The 27745-nt window shown below is 43.0% G+C and overlaps 2 protein-coding genes across 2 annotated transcripts in view; both read right to left on the reverse strand.

Annotated features, from left to right (window-relative positions):
* LOC132452623 (sialic acid-binding Ig-like lectin 14) overlaps positions 1-16720 on the reverse strand; it is a 37108-nt gene extending 20388 nt beyond the window's left edge. Inside the window, exons 1-4 of the mRNA XM_060045319.1 lie at positions 16400-16720; positions 14730-15110; positions 14337-14555; positions 12634-13014 (exon numbers count right to left, since the gene is read on the reverse strand). Of these exons, the coding sequence (XP_059901302.1) occupies positions 12634-13014; positions 14337-14555; positions 14730-15110; positions 16400-16451 (1033 nt within the window). The 5' untranslated portion in view covers positions 16452-16720. The remainder of the gene's footprint in view (positions 1-12633; positions 13015-14336; positions 14556-14729; positions 15111-16399) is intronic.
* Positions 16721-17484: 764 nt separating this feature from the next.
* LOC132452624 (uncharacterized) lies at positions 17485-24370 on the reverse strand. Its single transcript, XM_060045323.1, has 10 exons — positions 24040-24370; positions 22225-22605; positions 21896-22114; positions 21254-21634; positions 20831-21049; positions 20450-20704; positions 20253-20346; positions 20115-20175; positions 17990-18178; positions 17485-17891 (listed from the first exon to the last, which is right to left on the reverse strand). Exons 1-10 carry the CDS (start codon positions 24092-24094, stop codon positions 17811-17813), a joined length of 1935 nt encoding a protein of 644 aa, XP_059901306.1. The 5' UTR covers positions 24095-24370; the 3' UTR covers positions 17485-17810.
* Positions 24371-27745: the final 3375 nt, after the last annotated feature.

Genomic DNA, 27745 nt, shown 5'->3' on the forward strand with positions numbered 1-27745 from the left:
TTGGTCTGATTGGACAACGGAGCCAGCCAATCAGTGAGGCAATTCCTGGATGTCTTAGCAAGAGGTGTGGATGATGGCACAGTGATGGCCATCCTGCTCTTCTATTGGTTCTCTCTGTGCTGCAGGAGCCAAGTGATGTTTGCATACACAGGAACATGAAGTAGCTGATGAAAAGTTAAGCCAGAAGAGTACATTTAGAAAACACTTTACTCTTCGTGAATACAGTCCTGGAGGTCATGTGTTTCTGGTTAATCTAGAGACCCTTGGTGGTGACTAGTGGTCCCACCATGCAGGCTGCTGGAGACCTCACTTCAAGTCCATTCTGAAAGGTTTCCTACAACTGTTGAGCTAGAAAGACCCATCTGGTCTTTGAACAACATCTTCATTTACTTCTTTAAAACAAAAAAATACATTCATACATATTCTCATTCTGCACACCGGCTGTCATGGTCCGCCCCCATGGATTTCCCATTCACCTGCCTGCCACCCTGATCTCCCCTAATTAACCCAACCACCTTTACCTGTGCTCCCCCTATAACAGTCCTCTCCTTTCACTCAGTCCTTGCCAGATTCTCTCTTGTTTCATTCAGAGCTTTCCCGCAACTCCCGATTGACTTTGTCTACTCCACTCTGCCTGTTAACGAACCCTCGCCTGTCTGACCACCTGCCTGCCGTCCAGTCCCTGTCGGTCTGTCTGCTCCTCTGTCCCCGTCTCCTGATCCACCAGCCTGACTTCCTGTTACCGACCCTTCGCCTGCCTGACCTCCCGCCCGACGTCGAGTCCCTGTCGGTCTGTCTGCGGTCCAGTTCCCGACTCCCGATCTGCTCTTCTGCCCTCCCGTTGCCGACTCCTCGCACGCTGACCCACGACGATTCCCTGCCCACCTGTCGGTGACTAACTGTCTGCTTCCTGCCTGCCCGATCCTGTACCAGAATAAATCCTTGAAACTGTTCTACAACTGTGCACTTGGGTTCTGCCTAACCCCCCCGTTACACCGGCAAAAGTCTCACCAGATCCCAGTTTTAAAACAAACAAAAATTTCTATTCTCAGATGACCATACTGTCTTCCGGTTAAAACATTGGGGGCGCCAAATTAAGGTATCCTTTACTGTCCCTTTTTGGGGGACATTATTTCTCTGCTTTTAACCCATCAGGGAGCAGGTGAACACATGGGGCACACCAGAATACCGGGAGAGCCGCAGTGCATCTCCCAGGGAGCAGGTGGGGTTTTCAGGTGCCTTGCTCATGGGCTCCTCATCCGTGGATGAGGACTGAGGAGAGTGCACAACGACTCCTTTTTTCTTTGGCCTACCGGTCGGGATTCGAACCGAGCAGTAAAATGTAAAAATGTCAAGTCATCTCCAGTTCTGAAATGTCCAAATCGGGCCAGGGTTGAACTTCAGACAGTTCTTGGTGAAAACACAGACACTGTGATGTACTGTCTCTCCTAGCGACAGGGCTAGAGCAACAGAGAAGGACTTGCTTAGGAAACTAGAAGTCTCTTGTGTGGTCTTGTGTTGAGGCCTCCACATGGTGGGCATTTCCACCCTGTGTCTTAGTAAAGGATGGGTTAGTAATAAAAGGCTTCCTTTTTCTCACCTCCTCCACAGTATCTGGCCTTCCTCCCTGTCCACATGCTTTTCTGGAGGCCCTCTTTCTTCTGGAGAAGAGAACATAGAGGTGAAGGAGCAACAGGAGAGGTGAAGAAATGTGAAACAAGAAAGAGAGAATGTATCACCTCATCCAGAGGAAGAAGAGGAGGAGTACGGTGGCCAGTAAGGCAACAATGGTTCTCACAACTACTGTTGTTGTCCATGATGTTGATTTCGATTTCAAACCCTGAATACAAACTACAACATAATTAGGCCAATGTTTAAATGTGTGCCTGTGTCTGTGTTGAAGGTGTGTGTGTGATTTTTAAATGAACAATTACCTTGGATTAACAAAAAGGTAGCATTATGAAGTCCGATTGCATTATGGGCTTGGCAGTAATAGTTTCCTCCATGCTCAGATGTGATATTAGTGATGGTGTAGTTCTGTCCTGATTCTTTCACTGAGTCTTCATGTTCCCTGAACCAGGTGTAGTTAGCTGCTGGGTTGGCATCACTGCTGCAGCTCAGAGTCACTGAACTGCCCCACTCTATTTCACCAGAGGGACTCACGGTCACTGAGGGGGTCTTTGGAGCGTCTGTCAAGAACACAAAATAAAAATATCCATCCTTAAGTCATGAAACTGCAATAATAATAATAATGGATTGAATTAATGTAGTGTTTTTCTACACACTCAAAGACGCTTTACAGGGAAGGGGGACCTCACTAACCACCACCAGTGTGTAGCACCCACTTGGGTATACTAGTATAATAAGTGAGTCAATGTTGTTTACAGGCAAGCAGTAATGCATGAATACCAGCTCTACATTTTAAAGACAAGATATAGAAAAGATGTTAACATATTAGTCCGATATTCAACTCACACTGGACATCCATGAATATCGAGTTCGAGCCGAGTTGTCCATATTGGTTCTCTGCGTGACAGCGGTACGTTCCTCTGTCTTCAGGGCGGACTGAACGGAAGGTATGAGTTTGACTTGGTTCCCAGAGCAGAGATTGGTTGTTCTTGAACCAGGTGTACTCAGCTGCTGGGTTGGCATCACTGCTGCAGCTCAGAGTCACTGAACTGCCCTCCTCTATTTCACCAGAGGGACTTGATAACACAGATATGTGTTTAGGACCATCTGGAGACACATAGAAACATGCAAAAATAGCATGTACATTTAAATTCATGAAAAAAGGAAAATCCCATAATGGCAAAGTTTGGGTTCATAATTAATGTTGTAGTTTTGCATTGTGTTTCCTCACATTTTACGTTAATAGACATAGACAACGATCTTTCCCCTAGTTTATTCTGAGTGTCACAGCGAAATTGTCCAGATTCTGAAGATAGGATGTGTTTAAAGATGAGCTGTTGTCCCTGGTTCATGAACCTGGAGGAACCATCTCTATTAACCTTGAACCAGGTGTAGTTAGCTGCTGGGTTGGCATCACTGCTGCAGCTCAGAGTCACTGAACTGCCCTCCTCTATTTCACCAGAGGGACTCATGGTCACTGAGGGGGTCATTGGAGCGTCTGTAAACAGTTAGCATTTAATTAATTACATAAAATGCCAGTGGTTTTGGTCCATTCATAGTAAATATTCATGTAGTTCTTTACCCTAAAAGGTTGTCTGCATCTTCTTATTGTGTCAGTGTACTGTGGACTGGACTTACACACTAAAGGAGAGCGGAGATTTTCATATCCTTCAACAGCACATGAATAGCTGTCTCCAGACTGAATGTAGATCCGGTAGTTCATTCCCTGTAGTACATTCTGTCCATTCCTGAACCAGATGTAGCGAGGGTCACCAGCTAGACCACACATACTGTGACACTCCAGCTTTGCCTTGGTAGGATCGGTAGGGTCAGGAAAGGACACCTTCACCTGGAGGTCTGAGAAGAAGTTACACACAATTTTACTCAATAATAAATATAACACAACACAACACACACACACACACACACACACACACACACACACACACACACACACACACACACACACACACACACACACACACACACACACACACACACACACACACACATTATAGTTTACCTGTTACAGATAACGTCACTCCAGGGTCACCAGTATATTTCCCACCTGGTAGGTTTGTTGTAAACCTAAACTTGTAGACAGCAGAGTCACTCTGTCTCAGGTCGTTGATTCTCAGGGAACATGTTCCATGACATCTGGACCCGGTGCAGCTGACCTCTCCACAGCTGGATTCAACACGACCTCTATAGTCTGTATCGTGTTCCAGATCAACTGGCTGAAGGTTGTCTCCTTTGGTAAACCACAGTGTTGTGACTGTGGTAGGGCGGTACTGTACGTCGTCAGGGTATTCATAAGTGCAGTTGATGTCAACCATTGCTCCTCTTAAAGCACAGACATTACTAGATGAGTACGTAACTCTCCAGTCACCATTACCCTGAAGCACTGTGAAAAAACAAAGACATCTCATTGAGAATGAACAAGACACAGAGGTTCACCTGATGAACAGATCAGAAGATACATGAAGAGATGGAGGCTGGTGGGTGGAGATGGAAACTACAGATGCATGCTGACCACTGAGCTGTGAGAGGAACGTTCCAGAACATCATGTGACACCAGTGAAGTAGCCAGGGGGGTATAGAGTTCAGACCCCCCCTTAAATGCAACATGTATTATACATATTATACTACACTAACTGAATAACATACACTAACAGTTAATGAATAATGGTAGTGTTTAGTCTCTAAAGGCCTCGGCCCTATGGTCTATGTGCTTCTGTTTGAGCAATGCGACTATAAGCTTTGAAATTACTTAGATGTGGAGGCAAGGAATATAGAGTAGATGGGAGGAGGAGAGGAGACAAGGATAGGATTGAAAACAAGGGGTTGAAGTGGGAATAGTGGCAAGGAGACAAGGTAAGGAGGTGAAAAGAGTGGAGACATGGAAAAGAGTGGAGTAGTGACAAGAAGGAGGAGAGGATAGGAGAATAAGAGAGGAGAGCAGGAGAGAGGAGAGAAGACGATGAGAGGAGAGCAGGAGACAGGAGAGAGGAGGGAGAACATGAGATGGTATGCAGTGTCTACCGTATCACTGAATCAGAATTTTAACGTTGCAGAAGATTTCATGCATAAATCATCATTCATAGAATAAATGGGGGAACAACATTAGCTTTTGACAAGTTGTTTTTTCAAAAAGTATGAAAATAACTAAATAAACCCTTCGATGATGTATACAGTTTATTGTCTATCAACCAGGAAATACCCAACAGATCTGCAATGAGTATTGTTATCCTAAAACCAATATTATCACTACAAGTGGCTGTATACAACTTGCAGTGAAGTGGTATTTTCCAAGTACTAATGAACCATAACTGAAGTATGTAATGTGGACCGTTCTCCGTTATAGTGCTCTGTAAACCAAACACAGCATTCTAGAGGGTGATTCTTTAATGTTCTATTCACTATAATTCTATCTTCAACATGCTGGGGTTTCACCCTCTCCTCGTTCCAGTTGCTTGGTTGTCATGTTATTGAAACAGTTCAACTAAATGTAAACAACATAAATTAACCAACCTGGTACTGACAGAAGGAAAAATAGAAATCCTCTTGCTGCTGATCTTAAATTCATAGTGAGTCCTCTCTTCTCTCACTCTGTTGTTCTGGGGGATTCTTAATCACACTTGCACGTAGAAAATACAATGAAAGTAATTGCAAGGAAAAATCTCTGAATTATATTTGTTATCAATAGAGATAAAGGTTTAAAGTTACTGTCGAGGAGGATGCTGGTCTGACATCTAGTCTGTGGATCCAGTTCATGCAGTGTGCTGAACAGAAACCAAAACAGCATTGAAAGACTTCCTCCGCTTAACACCTTAACACCCTAACACCTTCCCATCGCCTCATCCTGTTTACTGGCAGAAGCCTCATCAGATTCCAAGTTCTTCCTCAAGATGTCACAGTAGTTCTCACACTAGATTTCACCCTAGACCTCAGCCTAGAACTCACCCTAGATCTCACACTAGATCTCACCCTTATAGCAAACATCACTTTGCGAGTCGTGACTCTTAAATCCTAGACTATAATAATGAGTTCCACAGATGACCTGACCATGTTGCTGATGAACCATGGCAATGTGGCACAGCAAGTAACCAGGACTCGAGCTGTTCTATTAATAAAATCAAACATATGGTTTAGCTGTAGCTGGTTCACATGATGTCCCTGGAGGAGACTGGCAACTGCCCTATCATAACATTGACATGAATCAAATACGAAACAGGGCCAAGGATTTATCCCAGGGGGATCCCACAAGTCAACTCTTTGGCCATTGATACGTTTTCTCTAACCTGGCCCACCATTATCTATTGGTCAAATACCATTTAAACCTCTCTATTGATGTGTCCCTTTGCCCTGAACATTTTAAGTTAAAGTTGTGATGTGTACTGAATGAAAAGCCTTGAGTTTATGAACAGGACCACTCCAGTGTAATGGTCACTAATGCTTTCCATCTTTATATCATAATAAACAAGGTAAGTGAGGCAAGTGTCATGTGTCTTCTTGAACCAGACTGTAGAAAGATATTCTGGGGATCCTGTCCTGGCTTGCTGTCATGTTCAAAAATTGTCAATAAGTTGTTAACCCAAACTGGTTGACCAATGCAAGGGTAACTACCAGAGAGCTTGTTGGAGTTTTCACATGTGTTTAAAAATCGCCAAGTAAGATACACTTTCCTGGCCTGTAAAAACATTATGGCAACATCAGATTGTGTTTGGGAAATCAATAGCACACTCGTACTAAAAGGGAGGTTGTTCTAAGCAGTCAATCATATGTTTTGAAAGTTCTAAATCTAGAATCTAGGTTCTACTTCAGATTTTTCTTTATGAAAATATAGACACACGTAATAAATGGCTTCCTATGTCTCACCTCCACCACGGTTTCTGGCCTTCCTCCCTGTCACCATGCTTTGCTGGAGGAACTCGTTCTTCTGGAGAAGAAAAAGGAGGGATGAAGAAGCAACAGGAGAAGTGAAGGAATGGAAAACAAAAAAGAGAGAATATCTCACCTCATCCAGAGGAAGACGAGGAGAAGTACAGTGGCCAGTAGGACAACGATTACTCTTACAGCTACTGATGTTGTCAAAGGTTACAAGAGAGTGGAGACGAGGAGGAGTAGAGGTAAGGAGACAAATAGAGGAGAGCAGAAAAGGAAACGAGAGGAGGCCAGAAGAGGGCGAGGAGAGCAGGAGAGAGGAAGGAGAGAAGGAGAGAGGTAGGAAGTGACTACCATATTACTAAATAAGAATTCCAACACAGCAGCGAAAGATTGATGTGCCATGTCTAAATCATAATTTTCTGAATAAATAGACTTTAACCTCTATCTTTGTCAAAAAGTCTTAAAGTGGCTTAATTAACTCTCCGATGATGTCAATAGTGGAGGTTTTCCTAGCAAACAGGAAATGCCCAACATAGCTCAATGCAAACATATATTCTTTCAAATAGGGTACTTTGATCCAAAACAAATACAGAGTCAGACTACAAGAGGCTCTATAAAACTTACAGTGAAGGGAGATTTCCAATGACTATGAACCATAACTGAAAAATATAAAGTTGACCGTTCCCTAATGTAGTGGTCTGTTTAACAAAACAGTTTTCTAGAGGGTGATTCTTTAGGGTTATTTTTTATTAAATATTATTCGATCTTCAACATGCTGAGGTTTCACCCTCCTCGTTCCAGTTGCTTGGTTGTCATGTTATTGAAACTAAATGTTCACAATGTAAATGAACCAACCTGGTACTGACAGAAGAAAAGCTAGAAATCCTCTTGCTGCTAATCTTGAATTCATACTGAGTCCTCTCCTCTCTCACTCTGTGGTTCTTGGAGATATTTAAACACACTTGCAAGTAAATAATACCAGTACAAGTTCATACAAGGAGAAATACATCAGTTTTAAATATATAACAGTGTTTTTTCAGTCATTTTCATTACTATATATCCCTCTATGAGTTAAATTTGTAAAGCATTTGAACAAAGGTTAAGAAAATACAACCTCTTACAGTAGAAGTTGAAGCTGGTCTGTGGTTCCAGTTCATCATGCACTTTTGTTCATTTGACCAAAAGAAAAGAAAAAGGACTTCATCTTAATGCAGCAGAGTTAACCTGAAGCCTGGTTACTGCCTGGAACATATGATCACCTTTTAGACCACAATGAATGGTACCTAGTTCCATCATATTTTATCTTTTGCTATATTGTGTTCTCCGGATAAGTTTTCTTTGTAAACAAGAGTTTTCACATACATTATTTCCATCATCTGACATTCATAAAGTAAAGCAACCCTTTATCAAAACCGAAAATACGGAAGATCCAACTAAACTAAATCCGTCGGCTTTCCTCTCACCAGAAGCTGGATGACCTTCAACACCCACATACCAGGACTAGGTCCATACTTTACCACATCAATGCAATTACTCTTGGAGGAGGCGGATTAATAAGGGTTTCTTTACTGTGACAAACTGGAAAGATACTGAAAGGATGACCCTAGATTGACCACAACTCCAGAGAGAAGAACACTCATGTGTTCACTAGTGAAATTATGATAAATCAGAACTCTGGATAAAATAATGTGTTCACTAGGAATTACAGACGGTTCCTTGGAGACAACATGTAATGGTTCCTAACAAATCCCTTCAAATGTGTTGTCTCTCCAAAACAACCCATTGCAAAGTAAAATGAAATCTCCTTTCTATCACATTAACATGATCTACTTGGGCTTACTCAAGGCCAAAGGGAGATTTGGTTAACGTTCATCCATCTCAATTGTCACTCCTGAGAAATATGCATAGTTCGGTCTCACAATGATCTTAGTGAGTTCTCTACATTTTATTTCAGGTATTTCATGTCTAAGGTCTCTCAAATTTGTCTCAATACAATACCAATATTGCTGGATGCATTGCCCCAATTATACAAATCAAATGTGATGTACCAGATACGTTTTATATGATTATCAACTATGAACAACTTACAGAATCTTTAGTTAATTTCACACAGAATTCATGTAACTTAATGTACCACATGGATCACCATCACATGCCTAAAACCTCTAAAGTATTTTGGAAATGAGCTGCAACAAAAAGGCCAGGCATAGATGTCATGTTAAAGAAAACAACTTTGCCCAATAAATTCTCAAGAGCAACCATGATTTTGTGGACAGTTTTCAAATATGGCACATGAAAACATGTGGCATATGTTACAGTATTGTGAAGAAAAGATTTCACTTGCAAATACATTAAATGCCAGGTTTGCACCATATTACTCAGAGGTTAAGAAAAACTCAATCTGTTTTGGAATGAATGCGCTGACCAGCATGTACATCCTGGTAACCAGCAGATGGTACCGCTAAGACCTCCCCTCACAGGTGCAGTACATCCTGGTAACCAGCAGGTGGTAGCGATGAAGCAGAGCTATATCCTCAAGAGCAAGAGGCCCTGGATAAAATGTGGCCTCGCTGGGGCCATCACAAGTGGAACAGACACAATCAAGTAAATAAGTCAAATAAATCAGGTCATGAATGAGCTATAGTGGCAAGTATTCATTCCATGTAATTCATTTCCATAGGACATGCAGCCAGCGTATTGTCCTGTTAAACTAAATGGATGAGACACTCTAGTCTACCTAGTACCACTATTTAAATCCTGCTGCCACAACTCTTTCAATATCTGGGGTGTTTTTTGACGGTGCTGTACAACGCTGAGGTTTCTAGCGCCTCTGTCTGGTCACTCTCTCTGAAAAGAAGACAGAACTTCAGTCACCCTGTGAAACAGACCAATTGGGTTGATAAAGTCCGAAAACAAGAGTCTATTTCCTCTTTAGAAATACCAAGAGAAGCTTACCCAGGGACAGCGTTTAGTCTCTTAATGTTGACCACAGAATAAAAGACAGCATCTGCTTGGTCTGATTGGACATTAGAGCCAACCCAACAGCGAGGGACTTCCTGGTTCTCTGAACGAGAGGTATGGATGCTGGCATAGTGATGGTCCTCCTGCTCTTCTATTGGTTCTCTCTGTGCTGCAGGAGCCAAGTGATTGTTCAGAGCTGAGACGTTTTCATACAGAGGACCTGGTAGTGGCTATCGGGAGTAAGGACAGAAGAATACATTTAGAAAACAGTTTATACTTCCTGAAGACAGTCCTGAAGGTCTTGCTTTTCTGGTTCATCTAGAGACCATTGGTGGGGACTAGTGGTCCCATCATAAAGTCTGCTGTAAGCCTCACTCACTCACTGCAAGCTTTTCACAATCTGTTGAGCTCCTAAAACTATTTTTATCTCTGAACAACATCTTCATTAAAAAATAAAACTAGACGTCAGGGCTTCAATTCACCAATCTACCCATTCTGCTCACTGGCAGAAATCTCCCCAGATCTGATCCTAGATCTCACCCTTTAAGCAAACATTACTTTGTAAAGTTGTGACTCTTAAATCCGAGACTGATGGTTCTATGTCATGTCCTCGTCAATGAATGTATATTTCTGAGCAACTCTTTGATGAGTCCAAGACAGCAGGCAGCAGGCAGCGGGGCTCCGGCGGGAGACAATCACCGGCAACAATCACGGAAAAAAATCCCTTTCTCCTCCATGTGGTGGTTCAGTCTACTATGGCGGCTTTATGTGGAAGTGGAAGAACCAGAGACGTCGGAGAACCCGACGCAGTCGTTTGAGATTCATAACATGGTCTGGGGACCACCGCCGCGGGGCACCACATGGGTACTGTAATGTACAGTCTCTCGTAGCAATAGGGCTAAGGCAACAGAGATGGACAGTCACTCAGGAAACAACTAGAAGTCTCTTGTGTGGCCACAGGGTCTCGGTGTGGTGTGCTGTGGCCTCAGGGTATTTCCATTGTGTGTCTTAGTAAAGGATGGGTTAATAATAAATGGCTTCCTGTGTCTCACCTCCTCCACAGTATCTGGCCTTCCTCCCTGTCCACATGCTTTACTCGAGGCCCTCTTTCTTCTAGAGAAGAGAACAGAGAGGTGAAGGAGCAACAGGACAAATGAAGGAATGTGAAACGAGGAAGATATCTTACCTCATCCAGAGGAAGACGAGGAGGATTACAGTGGCCAGTAAGACAGCAATGGTTGTTACAGCTACCATTGCTCGATGAGATGATGATGATGATGATGATGTCACTGGAACATAGTCAGTTGATTTCAAACACCGTTGGCAAAACGCAACATAAATAGGCAAATGTTTAACTGTGGGCCTCAGACTATTTAAAAGTTGTGTGTTTCTTTTAAATTAGAAATTACCTTGGATTAACAAAAAGGTAGCATTATGAAGTCCGATTGCATTATGGGCTTGGCAGTAAAAGTTTCCTCCATGCTCAGATGTGATATTAGTGATGGTGTAGTTCTGTCCTGATTCTCTCACTGAGTCTTCATGTTCCTTGAACCAGGTGTACTCAGCTGCTGGGTTGGCATCACTGCTGCAGCTCAGAGTCACTGAACTGCCCTCCTTTATTTCACCAGAGGGACTCACGGTCACTGAGGGGGTCTTTGGAGCATCTGTTAGGAACAATAAATAACAATATCCATCCTTAAGTTATGAATCTGCAATAACAATAATAATGGATTGAATTTATATAGTGCTTTTTTAGACACTCAAAAAATGCTTTACAGTGTAGAGGGACCTCACTAACCACCACCAGTGTGTAGCACCCACTTGGGTATACTAGCATAATAAGTGAGTCAATGTTGTTTACAGGCAAGCAGTAATACATGAATATCAGCTCTACATTTTAAAGACAAGATATAGAAAAGGTGTTAACATATTAGTCCAATATTCAACTCACACTGGACATCCATGAATATTGAGTTAGAGCTCAGTTGTCCATATTTGTTCTCTGTGTGACAGCGGTACGTTCCTCTGTCTTCAGGGCGGACTGAGGGGAAGGTATGAGGTTGACTTGGTTCCCAGGGCAGAGGTTGGTTGTTCTTGAACCAGGTGTACTCAGCTGCTGGGTTGGCATCACTGCTGCAGCTCAGAGTCACTGAACTGCCCTCCTCTATTTCACCAGAGGGACTTGAATTAATATATACGTGTTTAGGCCCATCTGAAGAAACAAAGGAACATGTAAAAACAGCATTTATATAAATTACATTATTATTTATCATCAAAATCACAATGTGGCAAAGTTTTGGTTAATAATTAAGGCTAACAAAGTTAAGCTCATTTTGTACTATGCTTTTACTCACATTTGACTTCAAGAGAGTGGTAGGCATATTCTTTCCCGAGCTCATTCTTAGCGTCACAGCGATACTGTCCAGAGTCTGAAGACAGGATGTTGCTAAAGACAAGCTGTGGTCCCTGGTTCATCTTTCTGGAGGAACGATCTGTATCAACCTTGAACCAGGTGTACTCAGCTGCTGGGTTGGCATCACTGCTGCAGCTCAGAGTCACTGAACTGCCCTCCTCTATTTCACCAGAGGGTCTCACGGTCACTGAGGGGGTCTTTGGAGTATCTGTTAATATTTAATTTAATTAATTATACAAAATAACTGTAAATCGACATTAAGTTCTTTAGCAATAGCCTCAAAGGTTTGTTACGTCTGGTATCATGTCACAGTACATCAGTTGTACTGCGGTGTGGACTTACAGAGTAGAGGAGAGCGGAGATCGTATCCTTTCACAGCACATGAGAAGCTGTCTCCAGACTGAGGTTTGACCGAGTAGAACAATCCCTGTTTTACATTCTGTCCATTCCTGAACCAGATGTAGGGAGGGTCACCAGCTAGACCACACATACTGCGACACTCCAGCTTTGCCCCGGTAGGAATGGTAGGGTCAGGAAAGGACACCTTCACCTGGAGGTCTGGGAATGAGAACCAATGACAGAAATGAATAAGTAATTTTGTGTTTTGTGTGTTTACAAAACACACAACGCAAACTACTTTTCTACAACAAACCAACCCACCCACCCAACCTTCCACACACACACACACACACACAAACACACACACACAGACACACAAACACACTAGACTCATCATAGTTTACCTGTTACAGATAACGTCACTCCAGGGTCACCAGTATATTCCCCACCTGGTTGGTTTGTTGTGAATCTAAACTTGTAGACAGCAGAGTCACTCTGTCTCAGGTCGTTGATTCTCAGGGTACATGTTCCATGACATCTGGACCCGGTACAGCTGACCTCTTCACAGCTGTATACGGCACGACCTGTATAGTCTGCATTGTGCTTCAGATCAACTGGCTGATACTTGTCTCCTTTAGTAAACCACAGTGTATTGACTGTGTTAGGGCGGTACTGTACGTAGTCAGGGTATTCATAAGTAAAACTTATGTCAACTTTTGTTCCTCTTAAAGCACAGACATTACTAGATGAGTAAGTAACTGTCCGGTCCCCCTTACCCTGAAGCCCTGTAAAAAAACAACAACACATGGACAAGACACAGAGGTTCACCTGATGAACAGATCATAAGATACATAAGGAGATGGAGGCTGATGGGTGGAGATGGAAACTACAGATACATGCTGACCACTGAGCTGTGAAAGAAATATTCCAGAACATCATGTGACACTAGTGGAGTACCCATGGGGGGAGTTTTTCAACCCCCCCTGAAAGACAGAAATACAAAAATAAAACAATTGTAAAGGCATCTGTTAAAAGTTACATTTCATTAATTTTATAAAATGCAGAGATTTTCGGTGCATCTACCAATAAAGTTAGGAATATGTACAATGTCCCTCAAATAGCTCAGGAACGGTTCATCTGATCTACTTCACACACTTGCCCTGTAGTTCAGCAGTTTACTCGTTCAATTTACCTGGATGCTGGATGTACAACTGACATTTTATTCTAAACATAATAAGTCGATTTTCTGTGTCTGTCATGGTCCGCCCCTGGTTTTCCCATTCACCTGCCTGCCACCATGATCTCCCCTAATTAACCCAACCAACCTCACCTGTGCTCCGCCTATAACAGTCCTCTCCTTTCACTCAGTCCTTGCCAGATGGTCTGTTTCATTCAGAGCTTTCCCGCAACTCCCGATTGACTTTGTCTACATCACTCTGCCTGTTAACGAACCCTCACCCGTCTGACCTCCTGCCTGCCGTCCAGTCCCTGTAGGTCTGTCTGCTCCTCTGTCCCCGTCTCCTGATCCACCAGCCTGACTTCCTGTTACCGACCCTTCGCCTGCCTGACCTCCCGCCCGACGTCGAGTCCCTGTCGGTCTGTCTGCTGTCCAGTTCCCGACTCCCGATCTGCTCTTCTGCCCTCCCGTTGCCGACTCCTCGCCTGCTGACCCACCGACGATTCCCTGCCCACCTGTCGGTGACTTACAGTCTGCTCTCTGCCTGCCCGATCCTGTACCGGAATAAATCCTTGAAACTGTTTTACAACTGTCGTCTGTCTGTGCACTTGGGTTCTGCCTAACCCCCCCCCCCCCCGTTACATTGTCTGCATGTCCTTCAGTTTTCTCGACAACTGTTCATTTGATCTACTTCTCACTTGGCGGGTGTATTACTTTGAACACAGGAAGTGCCGTGTCGAGGGTGAAGTGTTTTAAAGGAGCGACACTCGAAAAAGCTGCAAGCAGCAATACGAGAGCCTAAGCAATCGGTCCGTTCTGAAGAGGCCCGTTTGAACGGGCTCTGCACTCGTTCATAGTAACATGTAGTTCTGTACCCTCAAAGGTCCATTACGTCTGGTATCATGTCAGTGTATTGTTGAATAGACTTACACACTACAGGAGAGCGGAGATGTTCGTATCCTTCAACAGCACATGAATAGCTCCCTTCAGACTGAATATACTCCCAGTAGTTTATTCTCTGTCCTACATTCTGTCGATTCCTGAACCAGATGTAGGGAGGGTCACCAGCTAGATCACACATACTGTGACACTTCAGCTCTGCCCAGGTAGGACTGGTAGGGTAAAGAAAGGACACCTTCACCTGGAGATCTGTGCGTAAGAACAAGTTCTACATTATCATTCTAAATTAAGATAATATTACACAAAATAACCTTTCTAGAACCAACACAGCCACACACACAAACAATAAACACAAACAAATAAACATAACACACACACACACACACACACACACACACACACACCAGACTCATCATAGGTTACCTGTTACAGATAACATCACTCCAGGGTCACCAGTATATTCCCCTCCTGGTTGGTTTGTTGTGAACCTAAACTTGTAGACAGCAGAGTCACTCTGTCTCAGGTCTCCGATTCTCAGGGTACATGTTCCATGACATCTGGACCCGGTACAGCTGACCTCTCCACAGCTGGATTCAACACGACCTGTATAGTCTGAATCACTTAGCAAATCAACTGGCTGATACTTGTCTCCTTTAGTAAACCACAGTGTTCTGACTGTGTTAGGGAGGTACTGTACGTTGTCAGGGTATTCATAAGTGCAGATGATGTCAACCGTTGCTCCTCTTAAAGCACAGACATTACTAGATGAGTACGTAACTGTCCAGTCACCATTACCCTGAAGCACTGTGAAAAAACAAACACATTTCATTGAGAATGAACAAGACACAGAGGTTCACCTGATGAACAGACCAGAAGATACATAAAGAGATGGAGGCTGGTGGGTGGAGATGGAAACTACAGATACATCCTGACCACTGAGCTGGGGTGGAGGGGGTGGGGGGGTAGTGTGTGTTATTACTAACTGAATAACACACTAACAGTTCATGAAACAGGGTAGTGTTATGGGCTGAGTAAGGTGTGGATCCATGTGCGGAAAGAAGAGGCAGCAGACAGCCATGTGTTTGTAAAAACAAAATGACTTCTTCGGGGAAGTAAGTACAAACACAGTACAAAAAACAGACTTTCCGCATGAAAATAAAGGTAAGAATAGTGTCTCAAATACACTATTCTTAAAAGTCTAAACTAGGATCCACGTTCCGGCAAAATACAACTCGACAAACGAAGATACAGCAGGGAGTGAGGGGAGTGAAGGGAATGAATAGGCATTGACAACCTAAGCACCGCGGATGATTAGCACCGTGCTAGGATTTGGTAGAGCACCTATTGGTCGCTGCAGCCCCAATGCGTAACAGGGTAGTGGAGGCTACTGTGCTTAGTCTCTGGAGGCCTCGGCCCTAAAGTCTATGTGCTTCTTTTGTGGCAATGTGACCATAAGCTTTGTCATTACTCAGATGTAGAGACAAGGAATGTAGAGGAGAAGAGGTGAGGAGAGGAGAAGAGGAAAGGATTGGGACATGGAGAGGAAGAGGGAATAGTGGTGAGAGAGAAGGAAAAGAGGGGAGTAGAGACGAGTAGAAGGAGAGGAGAGCATGAGAGAGCTAAGGAGATGGCATGCAGTGTCTACCTTATCAGTGGATCTGAATTCTAACATTGCAGCAGAATTCTTGTCTAAATCATCATTAATAGAATGAATAGGGGTAAAACAGTAGCTTTCGATATTTAACTCTTTTCAAAAGTTGAAAAGTCGAAAATTAACTAATATAACCCCATAATGTATATATCGTTCATGATCGTCTAGCAACCAGGAAAGTATTGTTATCTTAAAAACAGTACCTTCAATTCAAGAGGCTGTATACAACCTGCAACAAAGTGGTATTTTACAATGACTGTGGACCGTTCTCTGTTCTCGTGGTCTGTTTAACCAAACACAGCGTTCTAGATGGTGATTCTTTAATGTTCTGTTTGCTAGTATTCCATCTTCAAAATGCTGTGGTTTCACCCTCTCCTCGTTCTAGTTGCTTGGTTGTCATGTTATTGAAACAGTTATATGTTAACGATGTAAATGAACCAACCTGGTACTGATAGAAGGAAAGCTAGAAATCCTCTTGCTGCTGATCTATTCATAGTGATTCCTCTCCTCTCTCACTATGTTGTTCTGGGAGATATTTAAACACACCTGAATAAAAAAACAAATAAACAATTAAAAACGACATACAAGCAAAACTCTATGAATAAGATTCATTAACCATAGCAATACAAGTTAGTGTAGAGAAGGAAGCTGTTCTGACTTCTAGTCTGTGGTTCCAGTTCATGTAGTTAGCCGAAAAGACACCAAACAGCATTGAAAGACTTCCTTCCTCTTCACACCATGATTCACAGAAGAAGCAAAAGAAGCCCGGTAACGACTGGGCGTATCAAAGAATCACCTTTTTAGACCACAATGAACGGTACAAAGTTGTTTCTTGTTTGAACTTGTGCTTTTTTATAATATTGTTATTATTCTTGGGTCCTTCTGCTCCTTACTCACACATACGCAGGTAGGCAGGTAAACATGTACACACGAACACACACACACACACACACACTTGCACCATGGTTTTTCATAGTTTTCCCTTTTGTCAAGTCTGTTGTGAGTCTTACTTCTCAAATGCTATCCCCAACACTCATGTGTTCACCTTTGATTTGATGATTTTCTTTTTAAACAATACTTTCTCCTTTATTTTCACAAAGACAATTTGTATCATCAGACCACCATACAGTAAAGCATCCTCAAAACCCTCCCTAATTTCCTCCCTCCCTCCACATTGTTCAGGAAAAAAAACTAATTTGTGGTGAATAGAAAATGTACGTCAACGTTTTCGGAGTCAAGAAGCTCCATTAGCATCTGTGGAGCAAGCGGGACAGCCAACCGGCCAGTTATATATAGTTATGCAATATATATGTCAAGCAATGAAATAAAGTCAAGAAACTACAACATCGTTTGGGGTTCCAGGTCATCATGCAGTTAGCTGAACGAAATAAATGTAAAGGACAAAGAAAAAGCATCAGAATTATCATGAAGCCTGAGAACTACTCTGTCAACAGAACATTCAACACCATGTTTCGTGCATAATAGTGTTTAATAGTTCCCCTTTGGTCATGTCAATGAGGCATGAAAGGCTTTTTTTATTGATAATGTAAGCATTACTTAAGATTACCTTTTTAAAACTCCAATGTGATTGGATACTTTCATATTCATGTTATCATTTGATTAATATAGCGCAATAATGGAAAAGACCATCACAGGATCACCAAACTCAAAAAATACAATTAAGAAAATGCAAAGATCCCATCTTAATGATAGAGATGTAGAAAATAGCATTATACTGCACAGGAAACAAAGTGCAGTAGGATATGCAGCAAACAATCAGCCAAAGTATTGTCCAGTTTCACCTGAATGAATGAGACACTATACTGAGTCCCACTATTTAAATCCTGCTGCCGCTACTGGTTCGCACTCTGGGGTGTTGATTTGACGGCGCTTACAACTGGGAGGTTCCTCCCATCTCTGTCTGGACCTGGTCCCTGAAAGAAGACAGGAGATATGAACTTCAGCCTCCTTGTAAAGCAGATCCATTGGGTTGATTACTTAAAGAGTCTATTTTGACCACAGAGTAAAGGACCTCATCTGTGTGGTTTGATTGGACACGGGAGCCAGCCAACCAGCGAGGGACTTCCTGGTTCTCTGAGAGAGAGGTGTGGATGATGGCAGAGTGATGGTCATCCTGCTCTTCTATTGGTTCTCTCTGTGCTGCAGGAGCCAAGTGATTGGTCCGAGCTGAGACGTTTTCATACACAGGAACAGGAAGTAGCTGATGGGGAGTGAGTACAGAAGAGAACATTTAGAAAACACTTCCTGAATGCAGTCCTGGAGGTCATGTGTTTCTGGTTCATCAAGAGACCCTTGGTGCTGACTAGTGGTCCCACCATGCAGGCTGCTGTAGGCCTCACTTGAAGTCCTTCCTGCAACGTTTCCTCCAACTGTTGGGCTTTTGTCCTTTAACAACATCGTCATTTGCTTCTTTAAAACCAGATTAGACATCAATCATTTCCATCTTCTCATTCTGCACACTGGCAGACGTACCTCAAGATAATAGTTTTTCCTCCAGATCTCACCCTAGCACTCATCCTGAATCTCAACCTTTTCACAAACAAACTTTTTTCACAAACAAACTTTGTCACGTTTCTATTCTCAGATGACCCCACCATTGTTTTGAGAGTGGGTTTTGAGAGTTGGTTGGGCCGCATTTGGGCGCGTTGGTTGGGTCCGCACGACAAAGTTTCTCTAAAGGAATATGTAGCCCAAACAGTCGCATGGTAGATCCATAGATCTGGTAGGTCAGATGGTTTTCCACGTCAGCTGAGCTACGATAATAATAATAATAATAATACATTTAATTTAGAGGCGCCTTTCAAGACACCCAAGGTCACCTTACAGAGCATATAGTCATCATTCAAAACTATGCAAAACAGACTAGGAATAAAAGGAAAACAGAGGTTAAACATGAATAATAATAATAATTAATAACACTCAAAGACGCCTAAAGTGAAGGGGGGACCTCACTAACCACCACCATCGATAACCATCGATAATAGACGATGCTGTCCATGATGCTGAAATGGCAAATGCGGCCCAACCAACTCTGCTTTCGGATATTTTGTTTATTTCCAATAGCCTAGGCCTAGAGTCCTGCACGGGTCAATTTTTTGAGACCCGCACCCGCGATGTCCAGCACCAGATCCGCCCCATCACCCGTGATAATATCAAAATGAAATCCGCACCCGCCGAGACCCGTTAATATTTGTCCTGTTAACCGACCCGTGCCCGCAATAAATCACACACAAGCTAAAATCATTCAAATGAATGTGCTTTATTTGTATCTTGCACTATTGGAGCACGTATAGGATACCCTCTTGCGCTCCGCCTCCACAGGGGAGACGTTCCCTCCAGGGCCGATGCTCTCTCGGGGGAAACACCCTTCACTTTGACCGGCAGTGGGTCTGCTTATAGGTCGGAATATGGTCGGGATGTAGCGGCCACCGATCCTTGATAGGCTGGGTACTTTATTCTTTCTTACTCACAACCGGACTTGTTCATTACTTCACTAAACTGACACGCACACTATCGCTCGCTCTCCTCGATCGTCCACTCACTTGCTGACGTCACACACACACACACACACACACACAAACACACACAGCCAGTGATATGCGTAGGCCTACGAGATACTTTCTCGTAAGCACCAGATACTTTCTCGTGCTCACGAGAAACCCAAAAATAAATAAAAAATTGCCTAATTTCCCTTTACCATATTTTGTTTAGTGTTCGTTATCCCCTTGTCAACCAGATCATTCCCTCACCTTACGTATCCTGCCTGCAATCACCTCATTCCCCTCACCTGTGTGTCCTTGTCTACCTTCCCACCTTTAAATCATTCCTGTATCAATCCCTCCCCATACATACTAGGTCACCTCCTTAGTTCCCTTGTCAGATCTTTATTTTTGTCATGTTCTTGGTTCCTCTTGGTTCCCAAATTTCAATGTATTTTTCGGCCTGTTCACGGAACAGAGATTTTGAGTTTCCTTATTAAAAGCCCAGTTCGTTATTTTCCTGAGTTGTCTGCAATTGTATCTATACCTCTTTGTCTTTTGCTGCCCCGCCAGGACCCGCCTTGACACTCAGGGTATATCCCCCGTGTGTCTTAGTAGTAAGGATGGGTTAGTAATAAATGGCTTCCTGTGTCTCACCTCCTCCACAGTATCTGGCCTTCCTCCCTGTCCACATGCTTTACTGGAGGCCCTCTTTTTTCTGGAGAAGAGAACAGAGAGATGAAGAAGAAGGCACAGGAGAAGTAAAGGAATGGAAATTAAGAAAATAAATATCACCTCATCCAGAGGAAGACGAGGAGGAGTATGGTGGCCAGTAAGACAAAAATGGTTCCCACAGCTCCTGTTGTTGTCCATGATGATGATGTCGCCACTGGTACATAGTCAGTTGATTTCAAACACTGATGACAAACTGCGACATAAATATGCCACTGTTTAACTGTTTAGGTGTGTGTGTCTTTTAATTGAATAATTACCTTTAATGAACACTGAGGTGGAATTATGCTGTCCGATTGCATTATGAGCTTGGCAGTAATAGTTTTCTTCATGCTCAGATGTAATATAAGTGATGGTGTAGTTCTGTCCTGATTCTTTCACTGGGATTTCATGTTCCTTGAACCAGGTGTAGTTAGCTGCTGGGTTGGCATCACTGCTGCAGCTCAGAGTCACTGAACTGCCCTCCTCTACTTCACCAGAGGGACTCATGGTCACTGAGGGGGTCTTTGGAGGGTCTGTTAACAGTTAAAATTTCATTAATTTAAAAAAATTCCGGCAGTTTGGATCCATTCATGAAAAATGACATGTAGTTCACACCCAAAAGGTACAATTATACCTGGGATCATGTGGAGTGGACTTACACACTAAAGGAGAGCGGAGACGTTCATATCCTTCAAAAGCACATGAATAGCTGTCTCCAGACTGAATGTAGGCCCAGTAGTTCACTCGCTGTCCTACATTCTGTCCATTCCTGAACCAGATGTATGGAGGGTCACCAGCTAGGCCACACATACTGTGACACTCCAGCTTTGCATAGGAAGGATCAGTTGGGTAAAGAAAGGACACCTTTACCTTTAGACCTGAGTGAGTGAAGTTTCACACAATTATGTAAAAAATGTAAGATACAGTAAGACAACACCCACACAAGACCACACACACACACACACACACACACACACACACACACACACACACACACACACACACACACACACACACACACACACACACACACACACACACACACACACACACACACACACATTAGACTCATCATAGTTTACCTGTTACAGATAACATCACTCCGGGGTTACCAATATATTCCAAACCTAGTTGATTTGTTGTGAACGTAAACTTGTAGACAGCAGAGTCACTCTGTCTCAGGGCTTTGATTCTCAGGGTACATGTTCCATGACATCTGGACCCGGTACAGCTGACCTCTTCACAGCTGGATTCAACACGACCTGTATAGTCTGTATCGTGTTCCAGATCAACTGGCTGATACTTGTCTCCTTTAGTAAACCACAGTGTTCTGACTGTGTTAGGGCGGTACTGTACGTCGTCAGGGTATTCATAGGTGCAGTTGATGTCAACCATTGCTCCTCTTAAAGCACAGACATTACTAGATGAGTATGTAACTGTCCAGTCACCATTACCCTGAAGAACTGTGAAAAAACAAACACATCTCATTGAGAATTATAAAGAATTCTCATTGAGAAAATAATCGTAAAAAGGCAATAAAAAATAAATAAATGAGCATCTGCCGAGAAAGCTGCAAGCATCAAAACAGGAGTCAAGGCCATCGGCCCTTTCAGAACAGGCCTGTTTTGAACAGGCTCTGCAGTCATTCATAGTAACCATAGTTATGTACTCTAAAAGGTCCATTACATCTGGTATCATGTCAGTGTACTGTGGAGTGAACTTACACACTAAAGGAGAGGTGAGATGTTCGTATCCTTCAACAGCACATGAATAGCTCCCTTCAGACTGAATATACTCCCAGTAGTTTATTCCCTGTCCTACATTCTGTCCATTCCTGAACCAGATGTAGGGAGGGTCACCAGCTAGACCACACATGCTGTGACACTCCAGCTCTGCCCAGGTAGGATTTTCAGGGTAAAGAAAGGACACCTTCACCTGGAGGTCTGGGTGTGAGATCAAATTACACACAATTATTCTAAATAATTAAGAACACACAGACACAGACACAGACACGCGCACACACACACACCACTTATTGGTAATCCAAGTTTACCTGTTAAGGATAACGTCACTCCAAGGTCCCCAGTATATTTCCCACTTGGTTGGTTTGTTGTGAACCTAAACTTGTAGACAGCAGAGTCACTCTGTCTCAGGTCTTCGATTCTCAGGGAACATGTTCCATGACATCTGGACCCGGTACAGCTGACCTCTCCACAGCTGGATTCAACACGACCTGTATAGTCTGTATCGTGTTCCAGATCAACTGGCTGATACTTGTCTCCTTTAGTAAACCACAGTGTTCTGACAGTGGTCAGGAGGTACTGTACGTTGTCAGGGTATTCATAAGTGCAGTTGATGTCAACCATTGCTCCTCTTAAAGCGCAGACATTACTAGATGAGTACGTAACTCTCCAGTCACCATTACCCTGAAGCACTGTGAAAAAACAAACGCATCTCATTGAGAATGACCAAGACACAGAGGTTCACCTGATGAACAGACCAGAAGATACATAAAGAGATGGAGGCTGGTGGGTCGAGATGGAAACTACAGATACATGCTGACCTAAAAAAAAAAAAAGTTTGATTCCTGTTGGTTGTCAGTTGAGGTCATGGGTAGGTAGGGAATTTATTTTATTTTTTTATTTTATTTTTTCCAGTGGCAGCGAATGATAGGTAGGTTGTTTTCATTTAAAAACGAGAAAATTCGCTCATCCTTGTACAGAATGAAGAGGTGCTGTACCAAAACGTGATTATAGTTTGCATAAAAAAAAAATATATATATATATATATATAATTTTTTTTTAAAGCTCATAAAATAATTTGGGTCGCACATAAATTGACAGGGTCGGTCGGAAACCGGAACCAAACAAATTATTTTTTTAGGCCTGAGCTGTGAGAGGAGCGTTCCACATCACAGGACACTAGTGGAGTAGCCAGGGGAGGTATCAAGTTCAACCCCCCCCCCCCCCTGGATTCAGGAATTGAAATATAGATATAGTACATTTTTTATTTGAATCAAAAGTAAGATTGGGTTAAAGACCGTAATTTCATAATTTGCCATTGCAACAGGTCATGACATTCATTGAAATTAGCTATGAAAACTTTATAATAAGGGTATATTAATAATTCATGATTTAACATTAATTCATCCAGCAATAAGCATCCAGCAAACAGTTAATGAAATATGGTGGTTTAGGCTGTGTTTAGTCTCTGTAGGCCTCTGCCCTATAGTCTATGTGCTTATTTTGTGGCAATGTGACCATACTTTTTTTTAATTACTTAGATGTGGAGGCTAGAATTTAGAGGAGAGGAGACAAGGATAGGATTGGACACTAGGGGAGGAAAGAAGGATATAAGAGTTGTGGTGAGGAGAATTCCAACATGGAATTCCAAGATTGATATTCCATGCCTAAACCGTCGTTATTAGAATAAATGGGGGACAAACAGTAACTTTTGACATTTATATTTTTCAAAAGTCCAAAAATACCTAAATGAACATGTTAGCCTAATAACAAGGAAATGGCCATCAAATCCCAAAAGCAAATATATATTCTGAAAGATAATTCACACAGTATTTTGATCTAAAACCCAGTAAAGTACTTTCACTGCAAGAGGCTGTATACAACTTGCAGTGAAGTGGCATTTTTCCATGACTAATGAACCATAACTGAAGCATAGGAAGTGGACCATTCTCTATTCTCGTGGTCTGTTTAATGAAACAGTGTTCTTGAGGGTGATTCCTTAATGTTCTGTTTACTATAATTCTATCTCCAACATGCTGTGGTTTCACCATCTCCTCATTCCAGTTGCTTGGTTGTCATGTTATTGAAAATGCTCAACTGAATCATCACAATGTAAATAAACCTACCTGGTGCTGACAGAAGGAAAGCTAGAAATCCACTTGCTGCTGATATTAGAGTCATAGTGTGTCCTCTCTCTCACTCTGTTATTCTGGGAGATATTTAAACACACCTGCAGGTCAACAATGAAAAAGTTCATGCAAAGAAAATCTATGAAAGACGTGTTAAGAATTGAAATAAAGGTTAAGAAAATATAACCACTTACGATAGAAGGCGTTGCTGGTTTGACATCTGGTCTGCGGTTTCAGTTCATCATACACTTGTGTTCGGTTTGACAGAAAACAAGAATAGACTTCCTCCTCACGCAGCAGAGTTAACCTGAACCCTGGTAACTCATGGGCCTAGAACATATGATTACCTTTTAGACCACAATGAACAGGACCTTCATGTTTTATCTTTCAACGTCAGCGACATTGCCACTGGTGCCACTTCTCATGGGCGTAGAGTCCGATCCTTGAGCCGCACATTCATCCGCAGATGGAGCAAGGGAAAGCAGATGCAAGAAAGATATCTGCTGCCCGCTCGTGTCTCTGGCTGCGCCTCTCGGAACGTCGGTCTTGGTTGGTTTGGTGAATTTGACAAACTGCAGTAGCACAATTTACCTGCCAGGCTGGTCTGTTGAGTGAGCTGTGTGAGGGAAATGTTCGCTCGCTTTAGGAGGTCCCGGGTGTAGTCCTTAAAGCGCCACTTTTGCCCTCCAGCGGATCGCTTTGCGCCCATTAGTTGGCTGTAGAGGACTTGGCGGGGCAGGCGATGTTCAGGCATGCGTAAGATTCGATCTTCCCAGGACAGACCGAGGATCTTCTGTAGGCAGCGTATATGGAAGGCCTCTAGGTTGCTGATGTGCTGGCGGTATGGGGTCCATGACTTTGCCCCATAAAGCAGAGTGGAGAGACATAGCGAGTTGTAAACAGCGACCTTGGTACTGACCTTCAATTTACGGTTTTCAAAAACCCTGCTGCGCAGGCGTCCAAATGATGATGATGCTTAATTGATCCGGGTGTGTATTTCTGTGTAAAGGGAGCAGCATGAGGACAAAGTGGAGCCAAGGTAAGTGAAGTGATCCACTGTTTTAAGTGGAACACTGTGTGGGGCTGGGGGGGGCTGGGGGGTTTGAGATGGGTCATGACCTCGGTTTTTTTTATATTAATCTGTAGGCCAAAGGATTGGTACGGATCAGTTGTGTTGAGGGCGTGCAGCATATAGTCCGGGCTGTGAGCTAAGATGGCACAGTCATCAGCATACTGAAGCTCACAGATTTGGCGGGTCTTTGTCTTTGTGTGGGCCTGGAGCCGACGGATGTTGAAGAGGCTTCCATCAAGGCGGTATTCCACACGGACACCGTCTTCATGTCCCATGACACTGTGAAAGAGGCAGGTGATGGCAGAGAGGATATTAAAGAGCACCGGATCCAAGACACAGCCTTGCTTCACCCCAACGTTTACCTTGAAAAACTCTGACTGGAGTTCTCCTGTGAGCACTCTGGCTTGCATCCCGTCATGCAGCTACTGTAGGATGCTAAGAAACTTGGGTGGTACTCCAAGTTTGCAGAGGTATTTCCAGAGCAACTCACGTTTGACGGTGTCAAAAGCTTTGCTGAGGTCGATGAAGGCTATGTAAAGGTCTTTGTGATGCTCTCTGCTCTACTCCAGCAGCTGCCTCAAGACAAAAACCAAAACATAAAAAATTTAAAGAATCAAGAAAGTCAACTGTCCAGACACCTCCCTCTGCTTGGCACAACAACATCACAGACAATACTGCATGACTCAGTTGGTTTTGAGTAGCAGTTGCAACAGAGTTATTTTCCAGTTGATGGCCACCGCAGGTGTGATGGGGGATGAGGATGAAAGTTCGTAGTAGGGCGTCAGGACAAACACAGACACAGTTCAGTTGAAGGACACATCCCAAGGACTCAACAAGTGACCGTGTCTGCTGGATCTCCCAGGTACGATGAAACATGAAACAAAGAAAAAGTGCAGTATCAGTCATGGGGGAGGCATTGTCACAGCATCCAACAGTAATAATAATCAACTATGGTTAAATTGTAATTGTCTTAATGATTCGATAAACAATGAAAAATGATCAGACAAAAATAAATCGCTTGATTCGAAAATGGTTATATCAGTAATCAGTCATCATAGTTCTAAATAAACCTTGTGTGAATGAATGAATGATTGAACCTTTGTTCAAAAATAAAATAAAACAAATAAAATGTTCTAAAGCTGAGCAGTTGTGTCAAGAAGGAACCAACATGAATTCTCACTTAGATAGGCGACAAAGGTGACAAAAGTCCTAGCATCTTTCGAAGATTAACCTCTCGTGAAAATAAAGGAATGAAAATAACAAACACTCCCTACTCTTCACCCCCTATCAGTCAGTTTGCGTGCCAAATCTAACGAGTGTCATTCCAAGTCGGTGTTATTGTTGGTTTCCGACATTGAATCGCATATGCGGCTGAGTTCTTCAGCACTCTGCCCCTGTAATTTCTTCCATAGTTCCTTCATTTTGTCTGAGCGGTTTTCGTCCCCTACTCTCTCGTTGGAGCGGTCACGGTACATCTTTCGAGGCGCTTTACATTCTCTTATCCAGTGTCCAATTTGTCCGCAGTTGTGGCATGGTCGAGGTTCTCTCTGCCTGTCGGACTGAATGAATCGTTCTCTATCCCTGTTGGACTGGGGCCCGGGGGAATCTTTCTCGGTCCCTGGCTATTTCCTTCTTCTTGTCAGCCAGGAATCGAATCCTGACTTCTTCATCTCGATCCACCTTTTCTCCGACTTCCTTGATCTCTACCTTTCGGCCTTTTTTTCTATATTTTTCTTCCTATGCAAAGCTAAAACTAGCGACCAATCGCTGCTTAGAAAAAACAAATAAAGGTCTGCCACGGAGCTCGGTATGCCAACACCAGATGATGGCACACTTTTTCCCTCTTCAATTAAAAACAATATATGCGATTCCTCGGTGGGGATCAAAACATAGCACAAACAAAAAAAATCTAGCGATTCATGTAACCTCACCAGTGAATTCAATACAAATACGGTTTCACTCCTTGTCCAGCAAGTCGTAAAACAAAACCCCTGAGCAAACCAAACGTCTTAAGTTATATTCAGGACACGTATCAACATTGACAAACTAGCAAAGATGAACAAATCACTTGAATGACATGCTATTACAATATTCTAGGACTCCAACCCAGCTTCTAGGACTTTAGCCCAGACCAAAGGCCTTATTCAACAAACAAATTCAATAGTTATTGGCGTATATTCAGTGATCATTGAGCTCTCAATCACTAATACAAGTCCTCACTTCGTCAAGCTCTTATGCCCCGTTTACACCATCCCGCTAATGGCCGCTAATGGCCGATGGACCACCGATGTGGAAGTCGGGGTGATTCGGGTGACATCGGGCTAAAAATGTATGATCGGGTCAATTTTTCGGGGTAGCATTTACACATACCCGATGTTATAACGATAACATAACGATGTATGCCAGGGAAGACACCCGAAGTGCGTTTGGCGTCATTTGACGTCATTTGGCGTCATTTCGGGAGAAGGCAAAGGGGAGACTGGTTTAGACTGATATTTATTTATATATTTATTTATATTACAATAGCGATTTTATAATAATAGAACGCCGGTTCTAAATGGGCGAAGTACCCTGTAATTATAAAAGTAGGACATCCATCCATCACCCCCTATTTATACCCAAGTGGCAGAT

This window comes from Gadus macrocephalus, chromosome 23, assembly GCF_031168955.1.
Source record: "Gadus macrocephalus chromosome 23, ASM3116895v1".
NCBI lineage: Eukaryota > Metazoa > Chordata > Actinopteri > Gadiformes > Gadidae > Gadus > Gadus macrocephalus.